This window comes from Macrotis lagotis, chromosome X, assembly GCF_037893015.1.
Source record: "Macrotis lagotis isolate mMagLag1 chromosome X, bilby.v1.9.chrom.fasta, whole genome shotgun sequence".
Lineage (NCBI taxonomy): Eukaryota > Metazoa > Chordata > Mammalia > Peramelemorphia > Peramelidae > Macrotis > Macrotis lagotis.
Window position 1 is genome coordinate 47,174,506 of NC_133666.1, and position 25,038 is coordinate 47,199,543.

Consider the following 25,038-nt stretch of genomic DNA (forward strand, 5'->3'; position numbering starts at 1 on the left):
CTAACAGCCCTTCTTTTCCTTCTTCTGAGAAGGCTTTCTAATCACTTGTTCTTAGGCATCTTTTCTTTATCTACGGTCTATTTGTCAAAGTCCCATTTAGCTGTCACATTCTTCTATACTCTAAATTTCCTTCTAGTTGTAGTATCCTATGTACTATTTTCCAATGTCCCCTCCCTCTGATATTTTATGTTCTAAGTTCCCTCCTGATTATGAAAGTCCTTTATTTTGGGGCTCCCAGTTCTACTGTAAGATTCACATCCTAAACCTGTCCCTTGCTACTTTGGGCAGGACACTGTTTGCAACTCAGCTGCCTCCTCTCTAAGATAAGGGCTAGGGCCAGGTCTCTAAAGTTGTTTCTGGCTCTAACATTCTACGAACCGATGAACAATTGGTAGAAATCGCTAAAAACTGTCCATTCGGCCTGATGTGAGGAAAACTTTTCTGATAATTGGTAGTGCCATCCCCACATGGGACAGGTGGTACTACCTTTAAAAGGGCACTGTATCTGTTCTTCAGATTCTTAAGTTCTTAATAATTTCCTAAGACTCTCAGGGCTAATGAGTGCATGGAAGACTTCGGCTTTTGAATTTGTTGCAGAATACTTTGTCAGGGTCATCCCAGCGGGGCTTCATGCTTGAACTTGACCAGCTCCAAGAGCTGTCTGGCTGTTACACGGATGCTCTTGTAATGTAGCCTCAGCTTCCCTTTTCCACCCTCTTCCCTCTGCCCAAACATACAAACCAAACACGTGCCACAGAGACAATTGGCAGAGGCCCACACAAAGCCAATCTTTATTGGTCTTTTTTATTACCACATGCATAAAGTGTCAGCAGTTTGGGAGATTCTGTTGGCTATATGTTGCTAACAAATGTAGTTCACACACTGGTCTTGAAAAGCTGCTCTCTTCCCGCTCGCCGAGGGGAGCTTGCTTAGCAATCATTCCACTGGAACCTTCTGGGATCCACATCAATGCAAGCAGAACCCACAACATGGCAAGACACACTTGCTCACACTTAGCAAACCACGTACAGTGGGGAGATACAGGCAGCGACATCTATTGAGTAAATGCAAAAGGCTTCGGTCCCCCCTGGTGCAGGATGGCTTTTTGAAACATGAACTTGAGAATAATGCGAATCAGTCATCAAATAGCTGGACGCATGTGCCAATTCATGAGTGTGAAGCCCACAGGATTCTCTCTGGGCAGGTGGCCACCCCTGACTGAAACTGAGGCCAGCCTGGGCTCACCACTCCCTGGAAGTGGGACCTGCGAGGCAGGAGGCATCAATGTACCAGCCCTCAAGTCTGGCGGTTTTGTTGAGAGGACTACTTGTCCTCTCTGTCTCAGTCCATAGAAAGAGCAGGGGCAATTAGGGAGAAGTCAGGGCTTCCCGAGAACTGCAAGGGACAGTACTACTGCTCTTTCCTACCTGCAGGCCAAGCCAGTTTGGAAAGTCTCCATGGAAGGAAAGGATTGTTTTTTTTCAGGAAAGGAGTGGTGGAGGATTTGATGGAGTAGGAATGGGGAGATTGAAGGGTCTCTTCCCACCAACTGCTGACACACTTATTTCCCTCTCCAATGCTTTGGCAGCATTTTGAGTCACCCTCAGAATAGGTCTGAAAGGGGGTCTTTACTACTTGCTAGCTCCAGGTCATGGCCATGACCCAATTCATTCAGGGATGTGACTGGGGAGGGAGAGAAAATCAGACAGGTTCATTGGCACCCAGAAAGAAAACCTGAATGAGGGGGCTGGGACCCTAAATTCCTGCCACTGGCTTTGCTGCCAACTTGGATGACTGTGGCCCTTTCTGCTCTGGGTCTCAGAGTCCTTCTCTGTAAAAATGGAGCTTGGAGGGCTTCCAGGGTGCACTGTGAGAGGATCAAGAGACTGAAAATGTCAGGTAAATGGGAGAGTAGATCCCTCAATCCCATAGTGCTTTTGAGCTGTGCTCAGTTTTCTTAACTCTGACATAAAGGGGTGAAGGATTAGGTGACTTCTAAAGTAGTTTAGATTCTTTGAAGGCCAGTGCTCAACTCGACCCTCTCCCTCTTCTCACTTCTTACCAAGTGACTGCTCAGAAATCAACCTGGGCTTTCCTCTGAACCATTTGGATCCATTCATTTTTCTCACATCTTCTCATTTACAGTCCTGCTTATCCCCTTTCTCCCATTCATCCTTCTGTATAGCACCTTCAAAATGAAAAGCTAGCTCTGTGCTGAGTACTATGGGCACCGTCCCTTCAAGGAGTTCACATCTAGTTGGAAGGAGTAAGACAAAGCCCAGATAACTAATACAGATTAGAATATGCCGTGTACAGAGGAGAGAATCAAGACCACGAATAGCTGGTTGGCTGTTAAGAGTGATGGAGTCAACTTCTTGGACAACAATGGAATTTGAACCTGCTCTGTTCAAGATCAGTAAGATTCTAGAAGATGTAGATGGACCAGAGGCACAGAGGTGGCCTGGCACAGAAACAGCTCAATTGGTTGTTTTTCCTACCTTTCAGACAATAGGTCCTAAGTAATTGAATGGGTCAGGAAACTTTGCAAAGGATTATGGGATTTAGAGCTGGAATGGCTCTCAGAACATTAGTCCCATATTCTCATTTTACGGATAAAGAGAATGTATTACAGAGAGGTGAAGGGACTCGGTCAAAATCACAGAAGCAAGCAGATGTGGAAAAGTCTAATTCTCCAGCTCAGGGAGAGAGATGGAAACCATGGAATCAGGGTCCATCTCAAGGGAGGAGGCCACTAAGCAGATGCATAGACAGATTCACTAGTCACAAAAGGACCAGTCTGGCTGGAGATGTCCTAATAAAGTGAGCTATCCTTCAGGTCAAGGGACTGTTAAAAGGTGACATCTGCACTCATGTCTTGGAAATTTGGGAGTATAGGTGCTCAAGGCCTAGCTCTGAGTCAGTCATGCCCACACTCTCCCTAATCTTTATACTCTTTTCATGCACAGCAGGAGTGGGAGGGGTTAGAGTAGGGAAATGGAGCAACTTAGGGTCCTGAGCAGGCAGTTCTTTTTGAATATGGGTAGGTTGACCTGCATGTCGGGCAATTTTGTCAACTCCTTTGTCCAAGGAGTTGACAAAATGCTCAGTGCCCCTTGAGCTGCACCAGGCTGGGCAAGGAAATACCACCTGCTTTCTTCCTGGGATGGAGAGATTGGCTAAGAGAGCCCCAGCTTACACAAGGGCAATACTCAAGTTGGGATTTTTTGAAGTACCATTCCAGTCCAACATCACCAAGTCCATTGGCCAAGACGTTAAAAAAGCAGAAATAGGAGATGAAGCTCATGCAAAGTAGCAAAAGGGCCTGGGGGGGGGGGGAGAATGGCAAGATTCAGAGCTAAAAGGGACATTACAGAATGTCCCCCCCTCCTGATCATTCATGAAACAGAAAAGGAACAGGAGGCCTGAGAAGTGACTTGTCCAAGGTGACAGAGATTGGGAGAAGCAGAGAAGTGGATTGGGAGTCCAAGCTTTTTGAGTATTTGTATTACACAGTGTTGCCTTTCTTTGCAGGCCAAAACATCATCACACTCCCATTTCTCCCTTTCTGACTGGTGGCATCAGTTGTACAGTGTTGTCCACTGTATAGGCTCATCCAATACAGATAGGCCCATCTCCTGGGGGTGTGGGAGGCTGGCATATAAGACAATTATCTGTTAGCATCTGCCTGAAAGCAAAGCTGGCCTAAGCTCAGAGGATGGATGACCCCTAGTTTCTGCTAGCTGATTGAAGGGACTCTAAGGTTCGGATGATGGCTAGCCACTGGGGGAGCAGAGGAAGGGTCCTGACTGAGCTGATACAGGAAGCATGCCCTGATCTGCTCATAGACCTAGCAGAGAGGCTTCCTGCTCAGACAGAGATCTTGGAGGCGCCACAATTCTGTGTGAATCTGGCTTTCCCTTTGAGATCTTTCATCTTCATCCTGGTGCTCACATCTCTGCTTTAGGCCCAGACTCAGTTCTCTTTCTGGGAGCCTTGTTCTCCAAGTTCTGACATTAGATGTTTTAAGGTCCCTCCTGGCTTTGACATGATTTTTTCTAAGCTCCCTTGCCCCTCAGAAATTCCATGTTCTAATGTCCTTCCCAGCTTTGACACTCCATGACACTCCACTCCTATGTACCTCTAACATTCTGTGTTCTAAAGGTCCTCCCAGCTATAGCTGCTTTGTTCCATACTCCGAGGTCCCTGATAGATAGTTCCATCATCTTCTGTTCTAAAGTCTCTTCTAGTTCTGATATTCCATGTTTCTGATAGGCCCAAATGAAGGCAAGAAAATAGGGAAGAACAGTGATGGAGAGGGGGCAGAAGACTGGGGGATAATGGAAACCCTCTCTGCCTTTGATTTAGGTAAACTTGGGGTCTGCAGAGTGCCATTTCAGTCAAACCATCCATTGGAAAGGGAGGAGGAACTAGAAACCTAGTTTCTCTCTACCCACCCTCTGAGCAAACTTTTCTTATTTCTAAAAGCAATAGGGAAGTAGCTCACAAAAAAAATTGACTGTTGGGTGGCTAGGTGGTGCAGTGGATAGAGCACCGGCTCTGGGTCAGGAGGACCTAATTCACATCTGACCTCAGATACTTCATGATTACCTAGCTGTGTGACCTTGGGCAAGTCACTTAACCTCATTACCTTGCAAAAACCAGAAACAAAAAATAGTTAAAAAAAAATAGACCGTTTTGAAACATGGGGACTGTGGTCCCATGGAAGAGGCAGGCTGGGATCCTGGCTCTTTTAGCTGCCCAGAGCTAAATAGCTAAATACATTTCCTGTGGCCTAGGTGTTCATTTGGAGTCCTTAACTGATCCTGGGCCAAGGGCCCCCAGGCTGTGAGAGCATCGACTGGAGCTCCTCTACAGCCTTTTGGAGCCATCAGGCATTGGAGGCCTCAGGGGTGGGCAGTTAACCTCCATTGAAACTAGTTTATGCCAACAGTTTGGGCTCCCATGTTCTCGGGGGCTGGCCAAGCCACTAGTGGAGCCTGGGCTGGAGGCTAAAGTACATCTAAGGCTCTGTTGTCCTTGAGTACCCAGGAGTCCAAATACCCCAAACTGGGGACTGGCTACACGGCCTGCTCGAGCCCAAGCAGCAGTGGCAACCAGCTACCAGCCACATTTGTTTACATGGAGCCCAGCAGATTTGGGGGACTCTGGGACATAACTGTATCTGGAGGCTTAGGAGCTATGTTTGTGGGATGGTGGGAGGAGCTAAAAATGGGGGAAGGTATGGGGGAAAGAAGAAGGGCACTTTCCCAGCCTCTCTGAGTTAGCAGGGATAGCAGTGGCTTAATGGGTCCTGTCAGTCAGAATATCAAATGATAAGGAAATGAAGTTATTGAGAGGTTATTCTGCTTGTTCAGCTCCATGAGAGGGAGATTTCTAACAGGAATGGAGGGAATCAGACTTGCCAATGAAAGTAACTAAGGCTCAGATTTCCTCAAGGTCACACAGCTAGGAAGTGGCAGAAGTGGAATTCTTGATGCTGTGATTTCCTTGCCCCAACCCCACCCGTGCCACAGAAGGAAACATTTCCTAACAATTAGAGTTGTTCTGAAGTGGAACCTGCCTTATGGAGTTCCTTGTCACTGGGTATCATGGCTTAGAGGGGTGAGCCTGGTGACAGATGTCAAACACTCTCCAAACAGTTTCTGGCCTGGTTCAAATGATCTTGGCCTAGCAGTTCCTGCAAAACCCAGTCTACTAATCTGACCCTCCCAGGGGCCCAGAGGCATGGGAAAGAGGAAATGTCTCTCACTGATACTTGGGCAGAGGATAGGACTAGGCTCATGGGCTGCCCAAAGGTGGGCAGTGTTGGAGAATTTCTTGCACAGGAAGTAGCTGGCTGCTTCCCTTTCTGAGGAAGACACATGGAGTAGACAGAGCACTTGATTTGGAGCAGGCTCAGCTATATGTGGCATCTAGAGTGAGGGACGTCCTCTCTCTGAAGTTGGACTAAGTGATGTCTAAGGCCCTTCCAGCCCCATATGCCACGAACCCTATGCCTATGGGGCCACTGAGAATGGACCAGCCTCAGAGGCCAGCGGGAGAGCCTGGGAAACTGCTGGGCTGCCCAAAGCTTGCTCTAGGTATCTCTGTATGTGAGACAGGGACAAATAACAGCTATATCTGACATCTCTCTTCATCCTGCCATCTAGCCCATGTCACACCTTCCTCTAACCCACACTCAAGCACAGTCTTTTAACCTCACCTCTAGTAACAAAGGAGGTGAGTCCACTCATTCTACTGCCAGATGACACAAGCTACTAACAAATTTCCTTCTGTTTCTTTGTCACTTCCCCCAGGGCTCCTAGATTGGGTCTTCAAAAACTTTAAGATGGTACTGGCACCTTCCAAGCCCTGGCTCCTTCTCAGGACAGCTCTTCCTAAAATGGGGATCCCAGAAGACAAGCTGACCAACCAAACTCTTCTCCTTGTTCCTTTCTCTGTGCCTTTCCATAGATCATTCCCTCCATATCTAGAGTACCCTTACTTCTCACCTCAGTCTCTTTCTAATCCTTAACTTCCTTCCAGGCTCAGGTCAGTTGCTATCTCCTGCCCTCACTCCCACCATTTGTTAGTGCTCTCTTTGCCGCTCAATTATTTTGTATTAATTTGCCTGTGTATCTTACAGCCCTCCCCTAATGGAATTTAGGCTCCTTGTGGGCAGAGACTGTGTCACTTTTCTGTCTCCTCAGGGCTTGGGGCAGTGGGTGGTACACAGCTGGTGCTTAATAGATGCTTGCTGACTGGAAACAAAGTGGTCAGGACTGAGAAGAGTGGAGCTCTCTGCTGCCCTGCTTTCTGGGGTTGCTGTTCTCTGACTGTTGACCTCAGAGCCTGGGCAGCAGTAGCCAGCCCAAAGCCAGCCAATATCAGATACTCCCTGGGCCCACTGAAGGTTGCCACTTTTCCCAAGGTCTCACCTACCTGAGCACTGGCTGCTTGGCTGGCCAATCAGCTGAGACTGTCATTAGCACTGTTGGTTAGTTTCTGGATGGGAATTTAAAGAAAAAATTTAGGATTACTAAGAATTTTTAAATCCAGCCTGTAGTCACTCCCACAGTTTGAGATAGACCATTTCTTGTCTGCCATTCACAACCAAGCTTCTGAAAGATTCAGAGACACCAACTCCCCCTTTGATTCCGGCTGAGGTTGGTTGAGGGGAATCAGGAAGCCCCACTCCATTACAATTCTGCCACTTAGAAACTGGGTGAACTTTGGCAAGTTATGTGACTTTCCTGTACTTCAGTTTCCTCATCTGTCAAAATGGAAAACTTCTGTTACCCATATCACTGAGATGCTCTGGAGGACTCAAATGAAGCTCCGAATATATGACCATAACATACTAGAGAAATGAGAGCTGCTTTTATTGCTATAAGTGATTATAAAATCCAACAGGCTTCTATTTTCTCTCTCATCTGACCCTTAAGCATATAACCTGTGTGAGGGAAAAACAGGCCCCATAGCTGCTATTATCCTCCCTTTATGCTCTGGAACCCAGGCTCAACAAGTGAAATGATGCCTTACAGCTCTACAGAGAATCAGGAGGCATGATTTATGGTGGGGCTCTCCTGGGCAAACAGCCCCTTTTTGTCTCCCAAGAGCCCATGCCACACAGAGGTCAGGCAGCAGGCATCCTTGGTGATGCAAGCTTCCATGGTGACTGTTTTCCCAATTACTTACCGCATTCCTACCTCTGACCTTTGTTGCCCCTGGAGCATGCTGGGGAACAGGGATACCACTTTGGGATTAGAGCTTTGTAATGGACAGACAGCAGGGTTTCAAGACTAGAGAAATGACCTCACGATCAGGTCCTGTCTGCAACATACGAGCTATGTGACCCTGGGCCAGTGAGGTCCACATTCTCTGCCTTGGGCAATTCTCTAAAACTCGAAGTTATAGATGAGGTGCCACTCTGTATCAGGAAACTGAATTTACACACTGGGAGTTCCCTACACAGATGAATCAGAAATCTGATTACTTATTCCCCTCCCCCCACCCCCACCCCCCCACTGAGCCTCTAAGAATCCATCCATGGAAGCCCAGGCCCTGACTTAGAAGCAACCTTCCAACCAGATCATCTAGTCCAAACCCCTAATTTTCCAGATAATAAAACTGAGGCCTGAAGAAGGGAAGGGATTTTGACTAGCCTGCCCAACTAGAAAGTGTCAGAAGAGTGATTTGAACACAGGTCCTGTTGTTTCCAAGTCTATTGTTCTTGCCGTCCTGGATACGTTAGATAAGCAATGAGAAAGCCCTCACTCTGACAGCCTTCCCCTACCCCACACTTGCCTCCTTGGGCATAACCGAGGCACACACACATTTTCCAATGGCTGCTTGGTAGCTGCCTGGGGACATCACTTCATTCCCAGGGCTGTGCAGAAAGAAGCCTGGTCCTCTCCAAGGACTCTGCCTCTGCTCACCCAGGCTCACATGGAGGGCCTCACTCCCAAACATAAAGACCATGTCACACACCAGCTGCTTCTTTTCATGGCAATAAATCTGGCTACTCTGGAGAAGGGCCCAGACAAGTCCATAAACATCTGGGCCAAATAGGCCTCCCTCAGTGGCCAGGAAGTTCTTCCACAGAAGTGGGGGAAGAACTGGAGATGGGGTGCCAGGGGGAGAAAATGCCAAGCTAAGCTGCCCCCTTCTCCAAAAAGCCAGGAACTGAAGGGAATCTTAAGCAGCCAGCTCATTCGTTTTCCTGCCTACACATAGGACCATATCTAAATCAGGTCAAAGAGATGAAAATCTATTTTTCAAAAAGCTCTCCCCGCTCCCCGCCACCCTGCCCCCTTCCACCTCCCCTCATACTGGAGTATGTAGGCCAGCCACCCAGAACAGAGGCCTGGGCAAGGGCAGGAAGGTTAAATTTGGTGGGAGGGAGAGTGTCACATGGGAGTTCAGGGTGGGGCAAAGCAGGGTAGGCTAGTGGGTAAGGGAAGAGGGAAGGGGGAAAAGGGAGGGAGCTGCACTAGGACACTCAGCAGCTTGGCCCAGAGTCCCCTTAGTCTGACCACTCATTGTCATCCAGCTCAGAGTCATCATCTGACTCGCTGTACTCTACTGCAATGCGCCGGGAGAGAATGGTGGCCACATCATTGCCCACAGGCTCCTTCTTGGCCTCCTGTTCCCACTGCTCCTGCACCTTTCGCAGCTGGATGCCTGCAGGAAAACAGCAAAGAAAGGAATTCAGCACCTTCCACAGATCATCTAGCCTGGCCCCACCTCCCCTGAATCCCATCATGCCTAAATGATTGATTTTTAGAGACCTCCAGGAAGAAGTAAATGGCTCAGGGTCTGGGACTGCCTATTTACTCTCAAAGATGCAGAAGTCACCCACAAGGGAACTTCCAAACTTAGAATAATATGGCTAGACCTGATCTTAAAAACTACCTGGTCCAACCTCTCTTATCTGAAAGATGAGGCAACTGAGACTCAGAAAAGTTCAGTGACTTGCCTGAAGTCACTGGCTTCATAGCTCAACACCAGCATCTCTTGCCTAGCCAATCATTCTTCCTGTTACAGCCACCAGCATAGTGTGGAGGCAATCCTGGATTCTTGAAGGCTCTACCAGCAACCCAGAATCTTGGGTAGATCATATCAAGCTCCAGTTTGGGGCTCAGTATAGTCCTAGCTAGCATCCAGATTGCAAACACAAGAGCACAAGGTTGGCCACTAGGCCCCATGAAATTCAGATAGATTCTGCATCAATACAAGTGGTCTGCCACACTGATGAGGTCACAAGTCTAGAATTATTACTATTAAATAACATCTATATATCATTTTAAAGTTCATAAAGCAGGTGATAGCAGCAACTTGCAGTTTGGTTATGCCTTACTTAAGATGTGAATATTATCTAATGGGATCCTCACAACAGTACTGGAGGTAAGGACCATGCTGCTCATATCCTTTGTTATCTCCATTTTACAGGCAGACAGATTAAGTGACTCTGCCCAGGGTCAGAAAGCCAATATATGTGGGTGTCTGAGATCACATTTGAACTCAGGTCTTCCTGATTCTAGGCTCAATGCTTTCTCCACTGCACCACCTAGCTGCCTGTAGTTGTATTATCTATACATGACCTCATTTACCTCTTAAAAGAACTGTGTGATGTAGGAACCAAAAACATCAATATTATACAGATGAGGAAACTGAGTCTCAGAGAAATAAAGTGGTTATATAACTAAGAAGTATAAGAGATAGACATGAATCCCAGTGTCTTATGACTACTTTCCTCCCCCTTTATCACTGACCTCAGAATAGTTGGAAATCATGAGCTCTATAAACCTTCAAATGCTATTTTGGTTACGCACACTCCACTACAGTCTCCTCTGATGTCTCCTCCCCATGGCATGGAGGTCACCCTGGGTCCTTGAAAATTGTTCCCAAGTTAAGGATTAGAGCGAGGACACCATGAAAGCCTGGCTAACTTAGAGGTATATCACCAAGTTGGCCACATGGGGATGGCTCTTTTTACCATATCACCTCTTGAAGACCATCAACTAAGTTATTCATGTAGTGGTGCCCATATGGATGAAATTGTGATAAGAGATGTCACGTTGTCAAAATTCTCATTAGCTGCTAAGGTCCCTGGGAAATCTCCCCTTTCATACTCTACTCAACTGACAGAATCATTGGTGGCTACAGTGTTCCTTGCTGGATTTCCCAGCCTCCCCTTCATCATTACTCACCCCTCCGGATGGCAGCAAGAAGATCACTTCTGGCATCACTCATTGGTATCAATGGGATCTGAGGTTTCCGTGGTTCAGATAGTACAGCACCCGGGGAGGCCGAGTGGGCCGGGGAGGCTGTGGCCATTGGGGGACCAGGAGGGGGGGGAGGAGGAGCTGCAGGAGGGCCCATGGGGCCAGTTTGCGGTGGAGAGACAGAATATGGGCAGGGAGGAGCTGGGGGTGGGGAGGGTGTGTAGGCAGGATGTGCCAGGGTGGCAGTGGCAGTGGGTGCAAGAGCAGGTGGGGCGGCGATGGGGCTGTCGAAAGCCGTCTGGGCTGAGGGGATTACTGGAGGTGGGGGTGGTGGGGCAGGTGGTACAAAGAAATCGGCCATGGGCACTGGCTGAGACCTGGAAATAGAAGAAGAAAGAGAAGATTTGGAGATCAGAACTGGGTTTGAATCCAAGCACTTGACCATCCATGTGCACAGAGACAAGTCATGATTCTTTTCTGGTGGTTAGATGAGATGAGCTCTTCCAGTCAGCTGTTCTAGGGTTCCTTACCACTGGGAAGGAAAGGACAGAGGAGGAACAGCAGAAGCCCCAAGGATTCACAGATTCAGATTCTGAAGACCAGAAGGAACCTTAGAATTCATCTAATCCAGTCTCTTTGACTTAGAGAAGAGGGAAGTGAGATCCAAAGAGAGGAAAGGTCACAAACACACACTGGGTAACCCTGGAGGAGCTTTTGGTGTAGCGGTTCCAGCCTGTTTCTTGGGGGGAGGGGGGACCATCCTCCTCTCCCCTACCCTGTGCCTATCCCCCTCCACACCATCACAGAATCAGTCTGAGTTCACTGGACTCCCTTGTTTTACAAAAAGAGCAAACCGGCCCAGAGTGATCAATGGGAGGGAATTTCGGATCCTTTCCCAAGATACGAAAGATCTGTGGCTTCAAGAATGACTCCTCTCGGGGTGGCTAGGTGGCGCAGTGAATAGAGCACCGGCCTTGGAGTCAGGAGTACCTGGGTTCAAATCTGACCTCAGACACTTAATAATTACCTAGCCATGTGGCCTTGGGCAAGCCACTTAACCCCATTTGCCTTGCAAAAATCTAAAAAAAAAAAAAGAATGACTTCTCTCAGAGAGATAGGCATTTAAATAAGGAACAAAGCCTTTGGCTAAAGAGATAAGGCTTGAATTGTTCAGTCTCTGAGAGCTTCCAACCTTCCAACAAACTGGCCTGGTACCGCTGAAGTACTGCATCCTGGAGGTGGTTTTAGAGAGGAAGCCCAGGAGAGCCAGAGAACTGGATTTAGAATCAGAGACAGTTGGGATCAGAGACAGTTGGGCTGCAATTCCATGCAAAGTTTACTTAGCTGAATGACCACTGGGGAGTCACTCAAGCTCTCAAATCTTAGGCTAGCCATCTGGAAAAGGGACATAACAATAGTGAACTGGGAGGAATCAGCGGCGTTCATTCACATAGCTGGAGTCAGGCTCACTTTTGGCATTGTGATATTACCCTGGCCTCTGGAAGGGCCACTGAGGGTCTGGGAAAGAAGCCCTCAAGTCTTGAGCAGATGGAGCTGAGCTACAGGACTGAGGTACAAGACAAGCAGTAAAAATAATGGGACCAAGGAGCGTTTTAGGGTCGGCAGAGATGGAAAGTCCAGATGCTGCTATGTGTTTTTGTAAGAGAATGAGTGTATTTCTAAGCCCACCATACAGATAAGGAATCTGAGGTTGAGGGGAAGCAAGATCTGCCCAAGGCCTCAGTGTCAAGAACTGAATATAGGCTAGCACCTAGGAATATGCTGGGTGCAAGCCTCAATTACAACATAACCTGCAACATCCTATTCAGTTGCTTTGGGGAAAGCAGGATGACAAGGTGCTAGGAAGGAATCCAGGTTTCAAAAGAGAAGCAGCAGAAAAAGCTCCTAGAGAGTAATTACTCAGTATGATGGGTGGTGAGGACCTGGCCTTTGGGTCAGGGGACCTGGACCCACATTCTCTCAGAAACCATAAATCACAGACAATGGGGTGATCTAGGGAGTGACACTATAATGGTGGAGGGAATTTCCACACTGAAAGTTCCTTATACCAGTAAAAATGTTGGTCTAGAAATAAAATCTGACTATAATTAGGCCATGCCCTAAAATGAGAGGGGAAAAAAGTATATGTGCAATATAATAGGAATGCAGATAGAAAACATGATATGAATGTGCATACCTGGATAGAGTCTGAAAACAACAGGTTTTATGCAAGTAATAGTTGGGGGAAAGTGCACCTTATATTTGGACCAATACACTAGGTCTCAAGAGGCCCTTGAGCTACATGGGGCCTCTCCTTGAGTCTGCTGTTTCCCCCAACCCCTTCATAGAGCTGGGGAGTCAGAAGCCCCTTGAGGTCCAACACCCAGCACTGTCTGTTTGATAGTTGCTAGGTAAATCTTTGAGGTGCACAGATCCCCTCTGTCACCAGACTCCTGGCATTACCATGAAGTAGCCTCTGAACTGCTTGAGGCCATGGTCCCCGATGGAGCTGAGCACCCCTTCCAGGTGCAGCTCAGATACTACCAATATGCTGGCCTGACTCTCTCCCTTTGAACTGGGCCTGGAAGACATGAGCTGGGAAGGTTCCCTGAAGCTCAAAATCAGCATGCTATTCATAGTCCCAAATAACTTGAATATTCTTTCAGCACTGGCAAAGGACTGTAGCTTTGATCCTTCTTGGGGATCATGGCAACAAAGGAGGCTCAGAGGAGGTTTTATAGCTTTCCTTTGCTACATAACTGAGCATTAGCCTTAAAGGCAGGGGGCCTAACAGGAATGAGCTGAACCAAAAGGAATTTTGGTTTGGGCAAAGTAAACATGGTAACACTGGTCATTTCTACAATATCTGAAGATTCACAAAATTCCCTCCTCATGACAACACTGTAAAGAGCCCTGGGGAGCTAAATTTGCTAGCACCAATCTACAGGTGAGGAAATGGAGGATGAGATCAGTTAAATGACTTGTCAAGTGTCACAAAGTGAATATCAGTGCTAAGATGAAAAGAACTGCCATTAGTTTATAAACAGAAATGCTGACATGCATGGCAGGAGAGTGACTTGTCCAAGATCTCCCAGGAGTCAGCACTGTACAGTCCAGGTAGAACACAGGGCTGCAAATCATCAGAACTCTTTTTCCCTTGCTTGCTCTGGTTTGCACTAGCTGTATGATCTTGACCAAGCACCCTATCTTTCTGGGCCTCATAGGTTTATGAACTTTAGGCTTGGAGGGACCTTAGAGATCATCTCTCCTCAGTTTTTCCATCTCTCAAATGGGTTTAATAATAATTGAATATGCCTACTTCACAGGCTTCTAGGATGGGGGGAGTGGGTGGAAGAAGGTGAGGGAAACAGGTGCTGCTTGTACGGGGAAATCCTCTTCCCACTCCTTCTAGCCTGAGGATATTGAGGAAGATGCTGGGACTATTTAAGGGTACTAAGAAGTAAGTGAGGTACCAGTGTTACTTGGCTAGAAGCCAGATTGGGTCAGAGGAGTACTAGAACATGGAAGAAGGGGCAGTCATTATAGTACAGAACTCCATGTCAGCAGCTGCTAATGAGGCTAGACTTCCTTGCTCTGTGTGGTGCTGCTGCATGTTGTGGGTGGATGGCTCAGGTCAGACCCCAGTGCAGAAGGAGCAATGGTGACACCAAAGAAATCAGATACCATCTGGTACAGCACCTCAGAATCCTAGCTGAGTGAAGCTCCCCTCTAGGTTCTGGCTCTTCAGGAATGGGAGGTACTTGGCAGCTTTCCACAGGGTAACTGGGATGAGTTCTTGGGTCACTGACACCTCTGGTGCCAGATCTCTATACCCAAACCAGAGAAAGGGGAGAGGGTAGAAGATATAGAGAATGACAGCCTACCCATAGTCCTTGATCAGCTGAGGCCTGGGTCCATTCAGTATTGGATCTGGAGGCTGCGGCACATGAGGCTGTTGGACTCGGCCAAGGCTGTTCTGTCGACTGCCTGGGGCTGTGGGCCGGTAGGTCAGCTCCGGGAGCTGGCTGGGGGCCAGGATGATCTCCTTGTGTTCCATGGGCAGATGAGGAGCGGGTGCCAACACCTGCTGGGCTGGATGGTTGGGGCTGGCTGGGTAGGAGTGATCACCAATGTCTGATGCGTAAGACCTAGAGCAAACATGGATAGCAACAGTCACGGTCCAGTTTGAACCATGGGAAGCAGAGGCAAATGGGAAAGAGAATTGAGGATGAACTAACTAGCCGACGCATGGGCAAGGAAGGTGCCAAGAGGGAGCAATGGGATCACATGTTATATGACTGCTAGCTGAAAAGGACCCGAAAAAAATCACCATTTCCAAAATTCTCATTTTACAAAGATGGAAATGGCCACCAAATGCCAAACTGCCTCTCAAGGTATTCTATTGTCATAGGGCTCTTAGACATCATCTAGGCAGCTCTGACTTGGCTTCACTAGTATTTGCCTTAGCCATAAAAAAGATGGGTTGGCAACCATAGTGGGTATACATCAGGATGGGGGTACAGACAAAACAATGGTGTTGCCAGTGACTATAATCCAGTTTGTCAGCTTCTCTAAAGATCAAGGGTCCTGCCATAAATTTCAAACCCATCAATGGGGCTTGCTATATTCCTGAAAACTGAGCCACTTTAAACCCCTGGAAGTTTAAAAAGACAGCCAGTATCCTCACATATTGCTGGTGGAATTAAAATTAGTAGGATCACATTGGCTGCATGCAATAAGGGTTTAGTCTAAACATCCCATCACTGGCAATATGCTCTGAATGGGATCATTTTTCAAGGGAAGAGGGTTTGCCATTGTGATTTTATCAGGGTGAAAGAACACCAGGCCCCCTTGACTCATGGCACTTAAACGTCTTAGAGAATTGACTTGGGGTAGGGAGAGGTTGCAGGATATTCCCATAAGCCATGAGAGGCTTGGGACTTTGAACCCCAGCTCTTCCTCCTCTAAGGCCAGCTTTCTAGACATTGTACCCAACTGTCCCCTGGGTGTTATCATAAAGGGAAAAAAAGATGCTAAAATCAAAAGCAGCATTTATAGTCATTGCAGAGAAGAGGAAATAACCCAAATGTCTCACTTTTAGGTGCATGATTGAATAGGATAGCAATGTATTGGCAATGTAAATAAAATACTGAAATGTGGGGAAAAAATCTCATGAAGCAACACATTTGGACTTTTACCCAAATGAACAGATGATGGGTACCAAAGAACAGCAAGGAATATGGATGCTACTAAGTATGTATTGTACCAGAAGTTTGGTTTTCACCATGAGAAACTGTGTGTTCCATTAGTTTTGAAGTGCATTATGAATTCTTTTTGTTTGTTTGTTTTGCAAGGCAGTGGAGTTAAGTGACTTGTCCAAGGCCACACAGCTAGGTAATTATTAAGTGTCTGAGGTTGGATTTGAACTCAGGTCTTCCTGATTCCAGGGTTGGTGCTCTATCCACTGCGCCACTTAGCTGCCCTTTTGAATTCTTTTTAATACTATTTTTTCAAGAGGATAACGGATGGGATCTTGGGATCTTTGTTGGCAGGGGAGAACTAGCATCACAAGTGGTACACTTTTTGCCAACAGTAAGGGGGAAGCCTAGGGTTGAGTAGGTAACAATATAGGTAACACCTGCCTATTATCAGGGGAGAGCGATCCTTCTGAGGAGGCCATGTGATATGGAGATGGTGAGAACCTGTTATCTGGCCGGAACTCTTTATCATATGCCATCATGCTCCACTCCATTCTCCGATTTCGGGCTTTCCGCACTTTCTTCACCTCCCTGGTGGAGTCCTCCACCAGTCGCTGTTCCTAGGGATCAACACAAACACATCTCAATCTCCCTATATGGGGCAGGCCTGCTGCTTTACAATAAACCTCTATAGGGCTGCTGAGGCCCTCCATATATATGACGACAGTCATCTCACTATATATATATATATATATATATATATATATATATATATACACACATATATATATATACATATATATATATATACATATATGTATATGTGTATATATATATACATATATATCTATATCTCTCTCTATATGTGTGTGTGTGTGTGTATATATATATATATATATATATATATATATATGTATATATATATATATCTGGCAGAATCACCTAGCTATGATACCAAAGGTTTCCTCTAGCAGCAAGTAAATACTAGTCCAGAAAGGAACCTGAAGAGAGAGAGTCCAGTAGACTATGCCATAGCCCCACACAGTACAACAGGATCAATAGTTCATATTACAAGAGCAATTAAATTGGTATTCTTGCCTCCAGACTCCTTTCCAGTGGATCCTAGTAAATATTCCTATTGATCAGATCCTGTTATTCCCTTGCTCAAAGACATGCAGTGGCTCCCTGTTGTTTACATGATTAAGTACAATCAAGGTCCTTGACAATGAGGCTCCAAACTATTTGTCTGTACATGTCATGCTATTCCTCTAAACATCTTCCATGTTGAGCCAAACAAATCTACTCTCTGATTTACAGTCTTGTTTTGTCCTCTCCCATCTCTGCCTTTGCTTACACCATGACCCATCTTGGAATTATTCCCCCTGAAATCTTTCCCTTCCTTTGAGAACTCACTCAGATGCTACCCCCCCACACACACCATGAAGCCTTCTCTGACATCCCATGTGAATGTGATCCTTCTTTCTCTTTGCCTGAATGTCTCCTCTGTGCCAGTTTCACTCTCCTTCAGATCATGGTGACTTCTCTGCTTGGCCCTCTCCTCCCCCATGGGAGCACTGATTCCTTAGATAAAGGCCTGCGTGGTGTCTAGCAATATATAGCCAGCACCCAGCACAAGTGCAGGGCTGACTTCACTGCACCACACCACATTCCTCCCAGGGGCTCCAAGTGTCCCCCTTGACATCTTCCTCCCTCTCAGTCCCCAACACCCCTGAGTTGAGCTACTGCAAGGGCTGTTGAGTCTATCTTCCCACACACCTCCTTCACCCACTGCTGGGCTTCCCTGGCTCAGCTCCTGCCCCTCTACTCAGGTACTAGAATGCTCTTCTTGAAACAATGTCTGCCTACCTCACCCTCTTCCCCCTCGATAAACTCCAGTGGTTCTCTATCACTTCTAAGTTCAAATATAAAAATACTGTTTGGTTTTTTAAATTCTTACCTTTCCAGTATTCTTATACTTTCCCCCTTCTACCCGAACCTCTGACCCCACATACCCAATGACACAGGCCTCCTAGCTCTTTCTTGCATAGGATGCTCCACATTTTGATATTTTCTGAGCATTTTCTCTGGTTGTCCCCTCATGCATGGAATTGTCTCCCACCCCCTTTTCATGTCTCCCTCCTGGCTACCATGGCTTCCTTCAAATCTCAGCTAAAATGCCACCTTCACCAAGAAGCTTTTCTTGACCCTCTTGAGGAACTTAACCTTCCCTTTGAGACTATCTCCAATTGATCCTGTCTATACCTTCTTTGTCCAGAGTCGTTTGCCTGTGGTATCCCCCTTCATGGTAGGAATTGCTTTTGCCTTTTTACAAAGAGAGCTTAGCATGGTCCTGGCCCCATATCTAAGAAATGCTTTGGGACTCCTTTCAAAGGTGCTAGAACTTTCTTCTGCAGACCATTTCAGTGTCCAGGAGCCCAGTGAGGTCATTCCTCTGATTGACACAAAAGTCTTCCTTTGAATGGTGAAGCCTCGAATCAGCTTCAGACCCTCCCAAGACAGGATCTGAGCTCAGTTCAGCATGTGAGAATGCCAATCAGGACTGAACCAAGAGACATAGCAGACTGCGTAGACATGATCACTGAACACATAGGACCTGAGTTTACCAAGAACCAATGTGGAGAGGGAGAAGAAAAGGGGCCAGGACAGAGCCTGGGGGCCCTAATGGGAAGGGGTGTGACCTCACTGAAGAGTCAGCGGAGCTTGATCAGGAAGGGACAATTGGATGGCTAAAAGCAGAAGACAACCATGGAATGGAAATACAAGCGTATTCAGTAGGAGAAGGGAATCTCCAGAGTCAATGTCCAGGGCTGCAGAGCAGGCACAAAATACCCCAGGTTTGGAAGCAAATGAGAGGAGAGGAAATGTACATGCATCTAGCAGCCAGTCCCAAAGTTAACTGCTATGGAATTCTCTCCTTATTGGTGGAGATGAAGGTTCTGCCCTGTGAAAGGGGTGGGGGGCAAGTTGGTGAGAGTTGAGGCAGCTCCAGTCTTGGCTAAGTCCCCTTTGGGGACTCATCATTCAGGACTTCTGGGTTTCCAGCTTGGAGAAAGAAGATGGAAAGGACCAATCCCACTTCAACCCCTGCTGAAAGAAAAAACTTTAGGAAGCCATGAAAGAGTTGGATAGTTTCTGTCATGGTCTTGTTCCTAGCTAGCTACTCTAGAGTCTGTGGGGAGATTCCTTCTGGGGGAGCTCCAAGACCCTCTCTCTCTTTGTTGGGCAGAAATGTCTCACTCCTAATGGAAGAGCTCTTTCATTCTGTGTTGCCCGATGTACATTATCCTTTGTACAGACCTTCTCCTATTTCTGTTTTGCTATAATTTGGATAAAGGGGTTTCTTTGCTATTTGCTATGTTCATTGTGGAACTGGTATTGGGAAGGGAAAGGGTCAAGCCTTGGATGTAGAGCTTGCAGTGCCCCTGCCCCAAACAACAGTGATCAAAAATGAGCTGGTATCCAATCATACCCCTAAACTAACAATAGTGAAGGTGGGCAGATAGAATGCTAGTCAGTACCCACTCTTTCTGAGGAAGAGTAGAAAGGTGGCCTCTGGTCCCACTTTCCTGCTTCCCATCTTGGCAGGAATGAAAGTCTCCTTTGGAAGAAAAGTGGCAGACAAGAGGCTATGGATGCCTATTCTACTACCCTTTGGCTTCCCCATCCATGTGGGCCTCACTCCCCAGGTGGGACTCCCTCCATCTGTCATAGACAGCTTCCTCTAGTTTAGCCACAAAGGGGACAAGAAGGATTAAAGGACAGAGGGGGGGTGGTGGTCGGGGCAAATGAAGAGTTTTCAAAGGATGGGGAGAAGGTGGGGGGGGGGAGAATACATCAATTTGGTATAAATTCATAAATTTATTCCAGTCTTCCTGTGTATCAAGCCCAGCACTAGTCATGGGAAATACACAGACAAAACCAAGAAGCCCCTGCCCCCCAATGACAACAGAAACGTTTGTTAGCTAAGGAGAAAGAGAGTGTTAATGAATAGGGGTAGTGGTCAGAAAAGGTTTCTTATAGGAGGACAATGTAAACTGAGCCAATAATAATAATAATAATAACAATAATTAACATTTATATAGTACCTACTGTGTACTAGGCACTGTGGTAAGTCCTCTTTATAAATATAATCTCATTTGTTCCTCATAATAGCCCTGTGGTGCTAGTATTATCTCAGTTTTTCAGCTAAGGAAATTGAGGCCTACAGAGGTTAAGTGACTTGCCCAGGGTCACACTAAGCTAAGGATGTACCTGTGACCAGATTTGAACTCAGATCTTCTTGATGCTGGGCTCAGTCCTTTATCATAAAGGAAACTAAGGATTCGAAGAGGCAGGGTGAACAAAGTTTGCCCTTCGAGCAGGCCTATCTGTACAAAGGCATGGGGAACATCAGTGAGAGGCTGAGCTCCCAGACCAGTTTGGTCAGAATGGATGATGAACGCAGGAGAGCAAGCTAAAATAAGTCTTGAGAGTCTGGTCGGAGCTAGAGTGTGAAGGGTTTTAAATGAATGAACCCCCAAACATGCATTTATCATTTCCTCTGGCTGCGGAATGTGCTCACTGCTAGGAATACCACGCAAGAGGGGGACAGCCGTTGCTCCCAAGGAGCTGATGTTCTAATGTGGGAGGCCAAAGTTTTGTCTAGGTCAGTAAGGATGGCCAGTTAAGGAGATATCCTTTCCAGAAGCAACCGAATTATTTGATGAATTGAAGAAGCAGGCAGTAGTTTTCCTCAGACAGAACTGCCATCTGCGTTCTCTTTTTTTGTTCGTTGTTTTTATTCCAAAGAGCCGGATATTGATATTGATTTGCTTACTCTACTTAGGGAGGCTGAAAGTGGGAGATGACTGGGAAGGTGGGTGATGTTAGGATTTAGGGGCAACCTGACTAGATGACTGCATGGGATGTCAATAAATAATGGGCCAGTCTGGAGTTAAATAGATAGAGTGGGTTGGGCTGAGAAGGAAATGCCAGGCTGAGGAGTTTCTAGGTTAAGGGAAGAGGTTCTGAAGCTTTTTGAGCATGGAATTGGTGCTTTAGGAAGATTCTGACAGGCGGATGGAAGAAGGCTGGGAGATGGGAGAGACTAGAGGCAAGGGTACCGTTATAATGCTTCAAGAAGAAGGTGGTGAGGAATCCGTGTGGGTGGAAGGATGGTGTATAAAGAGGGAATCAGAGGTATTTCCTTTATGGAAATGAGCAAGTGTATGGGGAGGAGCAGGTTTCAAGGGGAAGACAATGAGTTTTGCTTCTGAGATACTAAAGGGATGAGATCCCAGATAGAGAGGTCTTGCTGGCAGTTGGTAACCAGGGGACTGAGGACAGATCAGGGTTAATAATCACTGACATTACACGAAAGGCTTGTAGAATGCTTTGGATTTTGGAGTTATTCATGATGAGATGGTACATGATCCCAAGGAAGCTGATGAAATCACATGGGTAGCTAGTATATATCGAGAAAAGAACACCCACGGTGAGGGGGTGGCAGATAGATCCGGCAAAAGAGACTGCCTAAACCGATTCACAGAAGGGAATTCAATGAAATGGAATTAAAATGTCAGCTCCCTATAATGACTCATGCTGTACTCTTAAGTCATTTACCCTTCAAATACTTGAAAACAGCATCATGTCTTCTCTCCCTCAATTCTTTCAAGTGATCTTCACCTGGTGGGCTCTCGAAGCCCTTCCCAGAACAACATGGCTCTTCCCTTCCTTAGTAACAGCCTAGGATTGACAGAAAAGTCAGGAGAGTTCTGGGACTCCAGAGTGGGTCAAGAGGGGTTGAGGTGGGAGCAGACAGAAGGGACAAAGGCTGATGTCACTGAAGACAAAGTCTGCAGCCTTCCCTGGGTAGCTAAGCTTTGCATTTATGGGTTCTGAGGACAAGATGCCTCCTGAGCACTGAAGCCCACTCTAGGGAGGAGTGTTGCAACAGACTGACCAGGGACTAGTTCTAGATCAGGGAATCTCCAGATTGGATGGGTCCTGAGAGGCCATACAGGTCAACCCTCACCTGCAAAGGATACCCTGCCCTGCAATTCCCCCAACAAGGGACCCATAGTATCGATATGAAACAGAATCTCTTGGCAATTTCCACTCAGAGTTTCTGGTTCTTTGGGACCAAGCCAGAAAAAAGGTTAATCCTTCTTCCAAACGATGTATCATGTCACCCCACAAAGTCTTCCCTTTTCCAAACTAAATACTGTCTTTCACACAGCATCCCAGCCCTGCCCTTCTGGACAGCATAGCCCTCTTCAAGAAGGAAGCACAAGCAGTAACTTGCTCTTTTTGCAAAGTCACAGCTTGTCAACACTCTTCCTAAAACATGGCAAACCACACACACACACACACACACAAACACACACACACACACACACAAAATCACAGATAATAAGAGACCTTATTATAGACAATTAAGAGGTCATCTAGATGAGGATACTGTGGTTCAGAAAGAGGAAGTGACTTATCCACAAGCCAAGGGCCCAAGCCAGGAAGGCTTCTGATCCAAGGCATCATGAGAGATAGAAAGCTTCCTCTCATGTCTAATTCTCTTTCCAGCCCCACCCATGTACCTTCTGCCTTCGTTTCTCCTTCCTCTTATCCTCAGTGGCCTGAAGCATTTTCTCTTTCCACAAGTTGAAGAAATATGATGGGTCAGTATAGAATTTAAGGCCATCTTTCTTGTCATCTCTGAAATGGACCCAAAAGGGCATGTTAGTGAGCTTATCAATAGTGGTCATCTAATCTAGTCTGATCCCCATATTTTACAGAAGAGCAAAATGAGACTTAGAAAAGGGAACAGATTTGCTTAAGGTCACATCATTAGCTGTGATTCACATCCAGAGCTGAAAGCCCTGAGGCCCAGTTAAACTTGAGCTTTGTGCAGTCCAGAGAAATTCCCTAAGGACAGCAAATGGCCTGTCTCATTGAAATGATCAGATGGGAGGACTAGAAGACCCAGGCAAGATTTAATACTATTTCCCAACTGCCAGGCAGTGGATGAAACCACTGTTTCAATCAGACAGACACTTCCCAACAAACACCCAACCTGCCCTACAAAGCACATTCCTGAAAAAATGAGCATTGCTTGGTAATCAGCAGGGAAGGATATTCCAGCTGTGCGCTTCCTGGGGCGAAGACTGTGCATTAACCCTCCTGAGGTAGTAGTGATGTAGGAGAAAAAGAGCTGAATTTGGAGTGAGGAGATCTGAAATTAAGTCTCATTTTATGTGACCTAAGGCAAGTCATTTACTTCTCTGGGACTCAGTTTTTTCATCTGTAAAATGGGGATCATAATCCAGAATTGCTGTGAAGATGTATTTGGTGCCTAGTATGTGTAGAGGCGCTGAGGGAGATATGAAGTTCAGGAAGATTGGGCCATTACAGAAGCCCTGTAATCATATAAACCCTAAATCATTGCCAACTCTATTATCACCAACCAGGATTGTTAACTGATGAGTATTCTCTGGTGTGGATGGGGCCTTAGTCCTCATCCTTATATGTCACCATCTTGGAGCCAAGAAGTGAGGAGGAAAGGCCTAGCACATGAAAAAATGCTTGACCAGGCAATGAGGCCTGGGCAGGCAGAGGTCATTAACCAGGTAAGATGGCTGTTCAGCATGGAGCCAAGGACAATCTTTTTCATGGAAACAACTCACATATTTTTAGTAAGTGGGGAAAAAAAGCCAGGGGGTACTTTGTCCCCCATGGCCCCATATGGCAGGAAGGATGTTATTTTGGCCACTGTCAGATGAGGAAACTGAAGCTTATGAGAGAGACAATGTGTTGCCTCAGGTTACCCAGCTAAGAAAGGGCTCAGTCAGGGCTTCACTAAGTGCCCCAACTCTAAGACCAGACTAACTCCTAACTAAACCCAAAGCCCCAGCAGATAGAACAGGTTCCTGACTCTGGCTCCACTTGCTCCTACTCTCCAGACCTATCCTGGTCACCAGGGGCCCTACCCTCCCTCCTACCTGTAGGCCGTGAGGATGTTGAGTGGCGGGGGCTTGTCACACCGCTGGTACATCTCCATCACGGGGTTGGGGATGGAGTTACGTGATACCACCTGCTGATTCTGGATTGTGGAGCTCCGGAATGCCTTCCTCATGTTGATATCCTGTAGGGACACTGCGGAGCCGAGGAGCACAGGATTTAGAGTGACAAGGGACCTCTGAGATCATCTAGTCAAGGGGTTCATGACCTAGGCTCCGCAGAGCCCTTCAGGGATCTGTGTATATATTTCAAGGGTTTCATAACCTGGGGTTCACAGAGGCCTTGTGGGGGTGTCTGTGGATGGATTTTGAGGGGTTCATAATCTAGGGTCCATATAGCCTTTGGGGGATCTGTGACTAGGTTTCAAGGGGTTCATGAAATTAGGTGAAGAAAAATGTACAACTTGACGAAAATAAACCAATCTTCAGTTGAAATTTAGCATCTCCTTCAGTTATTTAAAAATGTGATTCTGAGAAGGGGGCAGGCACAGCCCCGCCCTGTGGCGGCATGGCCCATGCTATCTGATGATCTTACACCAAGTTCTGCTTGGTCGTCACACCAGATGTCACCCATGGTGCACATATAGCTCAGGATTTCAAAATTGCATTGCAGTCAATGTACCTCTTGGGTCTGCCAGCTTAGATCCTGGCTGGAGAGCCCCAGATGGTCCAAGAGGTATCATTTCATGGATTAGATGAAAGAGCACCCAGAAGATTCCATGGCCTCTGACTTGAAAAAAAAACTTGTCATTTTTACCTCCTTCTAGCAGCAGGATTCACATTAGGCATGCAATGGGGAACCAATGACTCTGGTACCAGAGAGTGAGGAGACTTGGGTTCAAATCCCAGATGTGTTACCTTGGACAAGTCACCTTTCCTCTCTAGGTTTCAGTTTCTTCCTCTGTAAAATTGGGGGAGGGTGTACTATGACCCTATGGGTCTCTTCTAACTCACAAATGGTCATCTATGATTCAATCCCAGTCTCTCCTTGCAGCTACTGACCGTTGGCTTTTTCACTGAACACTCAATCTCCTTCCTGGGACTCATTTGACAATCAACCAGTTGAGCGTGAAAGAGGACCTTACAGTCCAATACTTTATC

At 46.7% G+C, this 25,038-nt stretch overlaps 1 protein-coding gene across 2 annotated transcripts in view; it reads right to left on the reverse strand.

Moving 5' to 3' along the window:
- Nucleotides 1–8,837: 8,837 nt before the first annotated feature.
- Nucleotides 8,838–25,038, reverse strand: part of LOC141499780 (actin-binding protein WASF3-like) — a 71,267-nt gene continuing 55,066 nt past the window's right edge. For both annotated transcript variants that reach the window (XM_074202499.1, XM_074202500.1), the window contains 6 exons: nt 23,920–24,073; nt 22,519–22,636; nt 16,370–16,545; nt 14,612–14,875; nt 10,713–11,104; nt 8,838–9,183 (listed from right to left, as the gene is read on the reverse strand). In XM_074202499.1, coding sequence (XP_074058600.1) covers nt 9,026–9,183; nt 10,713–11,104; nt 14,612–14,875; nt 16,370–16,545; nt 22,519–22,636; nt 23,920–24,073 — 1,262 coding nt within the window. In that variant the 3' untranslated portion in view covers nt 8,838–9,025. The remainder of the gene's footprint in view (nt 9,184–10,712; nt 11,105–14,611; nt 14,876–16,369; nt 16,546–22,518; nt 22,637–23,919; nt 24,074–25,038) is intronic.